Source organism: Lipotes vexillifer, unplaced genomic scaffold (genome assembly GCF_000442215.2).
Source record: "Lipotes vexillifer unplaced genomic scaffold, Lipotes_vexillifer_v1.1 scaffold213, whole genome shotgun sequence".
Taxonomy (NCBI): Eukaryota; Metazoa; Chordata; class Mammalia; order Artiodactyla; family Lipotidae; genus Lipotes; species Lipotes vexillifer.
The window spans coordinates 5,925,199-5,929,280 of record NW_006780610.1 but is presented as its reverse complement, the minus strand read 5'-3'; the positions used below and the strand labels follow the sequence as shown (position 1 = coordinate 5,929,280).

Sequence of the window (4,082 nt, the reverse complement as noted above, 5' to 3'; positions counted from 1 at the left end):
GCAGGAATGAATTCTTCAGTGGTGCCCTTGTCTCAGGGCCAAGTAATTGTAAGCATCCCTACAGGTTCAACAGTGTCAGCAGGAGGCGGTAACACCTCTGCTGTTTCTCCCACCTCCATCAGTAGCTCTGCTGCAGCTGGTCTCCAGCGTCTTGCTGCCCAATCCCAACATGTTGGGTTTGCACGAAGTGTTGTAAAACTCAAGTGTCAGCACTGTAACCGTCTCTTTGCCACAAAACCAGAACTTCTTGATTATAAGGTAGAGTAAAGGAGCATGATAGAGGGTTCGAGTATAAACTGGTCTATCTGTAAACTTATTTCTGGCTTTTCATCTTTCAGAAATACACTATTTGTTTTGAAAATGAGGGATAAAGATTTCCACAAGATAAACCAAATGTTTAATTAGTACTTAATGATTATTTCTTTGCAGGGTAAAATGTTTCAGTTCTGTGGCAAAAATTGTTCTGATGAATATAAGAAAATAAATAATGTAATGGCAATGTGTGAATATTGTAAAATTGAGAAAATTGTAAAGGAGACTGTGCGATTCTCAGGTGCTGACAAGTCATTCTGTAGTGAAGGTAAAGATAGAAGATTATCTTACCTACTGAGCATGTTCGTTGTTTCAAAAGTAGTTGATGATTTAAGCTGTCACTGTGTAAGTTTATTTTATCTTTTGTGCATAACAACAAAACCTTTTTGTTTTGTTTATACTTGGTTCTCTCTTTTCTGATCTAATTCTTCATATTATATAGATGTTAAAATGAAGAAAAATCTCCTCAATGTGTATAGCAAAAAATGGTGGTGATGTGAAAAACATTTAATGTTAGTTATTAGGTTGATAGGGATCCTTTAGTTCTTGTATTTATTTCTAAAGGGAACTGCTTAAATTTTGGTAGCATCCTAAGATAATACTTTTATTGTTTTAAACATCCATTATGTTTCTGAATATAAATGATCTGAATATGTGAATCAGTGTCTTCCTTATTTAGATGACTATAAGGTTAGAATGTTTTGTTTTACTCTAAAACCATGCAGGATTAGCCTCCTAGGCTAGTGGCTTTCAAACCTTTTGACCACAACACAAACAAGACATACATTTTACATTGTGACCCAGTGTATGTTCACATACCCAAATAAAACAAAAGTTTCATGAAACAAAACTGACTTTTACCATATATGATGCACTGTAATATTTGCTCTGCTGTCTTCGTTTAAAAACAGAAAATGATAGTATTAATCCTCTAAATTGATCTCTTGATCTACTAATTGGTGAGAACCCAAATGTGCAAACTTTGTTGTAGGACATTTAAATTAAAGATGTAGATACTTATTATTTCTCCCTAATGTTAATTTTATCTTCTCTGATTTTTTTAGGTTGCAAATTGCTTTATAAACATGACTTGGCAAAACGCTGGGGAAATCACTGTAAAATGTGCAGTTATTGTTTACAGACATCTCCCAAATTGGTACAGAATAATTTAGGGGGGAAAGTAGAAGAGTTTTGTTGTGAAGAGTGCATGTCCAAATATACAGTTCTGTTCTATCAGGTAAATATAATTCACATTCCTGGGTTTTTCAAGTCAGGGCATATTTTTCCCTTCTTTTTTTCTTTCAAATAGTGTGAAGGGCAATTAATGATTTAAAACTTTTAAGTATTAAATGTATTCTGTTCTCCTCTAGTATTAATATAAGATTTTAAAACGACTTTAATGTCAGTGAAGTTACATTTGTTTTTAATTTCCTTGTAGAAGACATATCAGTCTTAAAACATTAAAATATTTAAAATTATAATTTTATTCATTTATTAACTAAAATGAATTGTGTTCTGATGTCTTTAAGGAAGATCGGTCTATTTCCATTTCACTTATTTTAAAATTACTATTTATTGGCGTCTCTATAATGTGACCTTTTTTAATGTTGTACAAAATAGTTGATAGATAAGTAATTATTTCCAAATTTAGGATCGTTAACCTTCATTTTTTAAAAAACTGAATTATAGTTGAGGTATGATATAAGTTAACAGGTGTACAATATAGTGATTCACATTTTTTAAAGGTTATACTTCATTTATAGTTATAAAATATTGACTGTATTCCCTGTGTTATGCAATATATCCTTATAGCTTATTTTATACATAATTGTTTGTACCTCTTAGTCCCCTACCTCTATATTGCCCCTCCCCCTAGGATAGTTAAGCTTCATTTTTGTGATCTAAATTCTAAGTAAATTTCCTCACTTGTTACCTGTGGCCTGCTTTTATTCCATCAGACCATAGACGGTTTGTTTTTTACTTCTTTACTATCTTCTGTTTCTTTTTCAGATGGCCAAATGTGATGGTTGTAAGCGACAGGGTAAGCTCAGTGAGTCCTTGAAATGGCGGGGAGAAATGAAACATTTCTGTAACCTGCTTTGTATCTTGATGTTCTGTAATCAGCAAAGTATGTGTGACCCACCTTCACAAAATAATGCAGGTAAAATTAAACTTTAGTCTTTGGTCAATGCCAGGGACTAACTACTGTTCTACAAGTTGAGAACTTGTCAATAATTTCATGAAACGTAAATTTCATTCTATTCAAATGACATTAACATTTAGATCTCTTTTTGTTTAACACCTTAGATTAATGCCCTGTAAAAACAAGTTCTTTTAGTTTTCCCTGAGCATGTTGAGTCAAATAAACTCTGTAAGAACTTTATGGGGAAGAATAGCAGTTAATGTTTTATAATTGAAGATATACATCTTGACTTCCTTAGAAAAGGATTTGAGAGAAAGAACATAGAATCTAAATCACATAGCCTTTTAAATATACCACATGCGTAGTTACGCAAGAGAAAGTACATGGAATACTTTCAAGGTTCACTAATTAAAAAACAAAAAAATCCAGTTAATCCTGAAGTGACACTTGGCTCCAACAGAATTTACTCTAACCTAAAAGCATTGTTTAACCTCCTTGAAATGTTGGTTCTGTGTATGTGCATATAAATTACATGAGATTTTCTTATTTTTGTTTATTTTAATCAGCAAGTGTTTCCATGGTGCCAGCTGCTTCAGCAGGGCCCCCATCTCACAGAAAAGATTCAACTCCAGTTATAGCTAATGTAGTATCATTAGCAAGTGCTCCTGCTGCTCAGCCCACAGTGAATTCTAACAGTGTCTTACAAGGTATGACTTGATTTGAAAGTATTTATCTACCTTTTTGAGGTTGAATATAAGGCTTCTCTACCTTTTTTTGTCAGTGTTCATTTTCATGTGTTTGTCACATTCATATTAGGAATGGTGGCTCACTCTGTGCTGCTATGGCATTAAACAGTGTTTTTGTAGTTTCCAGATCTCTTTTTCTCGTATTAGGCTTTAGGTGTTACTCTTCCCCTGAATTAAAGTAAGATAATACATGTTTTTATTATGAAACTTTGTGTGTTTTTTCCGAATATCCATTATATGTTTTTATTTATATCAGGTGCAGTTCCAACAGTAACAGCGAAAATCATTGGGGATGTAAGTTTTATTATTTTTATTGGTATTGCCACAGTCTTTTCCTTTTTTATGCAGTATGAATATGTCTAAGCTGATTTGCCCTCCTTTATTTTTTGTTTGTTATATAAAACAAATTGCATGAGTTCAGGAACAGGATTTTCTGGTTATTTAGTTAGGTCTTTTATGTACTTTTATGTACTTTAATTTCTTTGAATGCTTGGTATCTCTATAATAGTAACTATATAATAGTTACTGAAGGTTTTTGTTTTTGTTATTTTTTAATTGTACAGAATTAAAGTAAATTGTACAGAATTCAGGCATAAAAGTTTTGGGGGGCATTTTGTAACGTAGTCAGACTGTAAATAAAGTACTTATAAAATATAGTTTATTTCCCACTCAGTGCAGATATTCTATAAATAAGCATTGTTTTTTAAAAAAAAAAACTCAATATTTTTGTGCTTTGTCTCTTAAAAAAGAAAAAAATAATGAGAAAAACTTATGACTAGAACAGTGGCATTTTTAAAGTGTTTGCTGGTCTCTGGGATAATTTTCATGTCATCTTTTTTCAGGTTACTTAAATGATCATAAGTGATCCTATTAGTTATATT

The 4,082-nt window shown here is 32.0% G+C and overlaps 1 protein-coding gene across 1 annotated transcript in view; it reads left to right on the top strand.

Moving 5' to 3' along the window:
• ZMYM4 (zinc finger MYM-type containing 4) overlaps positions 1-4,082 on the top strand; it is a 62,067-nt gene that overhangs the window by 19,732 nt on the left and 38,253 nt on the right. Inside the window, exons 11-16 of the mRNA XM_007453842.1 lie at positions 1-258; positions 430-580; positions 1,377-1,549; positions 2,323-2,473; positions 3,022-3,162; positions 3,458-3,495. The exon at positions 1-258 is cut by the window's left edge and continues 1 nt beyond it. Of these exons, the coding sequence (XP_007453904.1) occupies positions 1-258; positions 430-580; positions 1,377-1,549; positions 2,323-2,473; positions 3,022-3,162; positions 3,458-3,495 (912 nt within the window). The remainder of the gene's footprint in view (positions 259-429; positions 581-1,376; positions 1,550-2,322; positions 2,474-3,021; positions 3,163-3,457; positions 3,496-4,082) is intronic.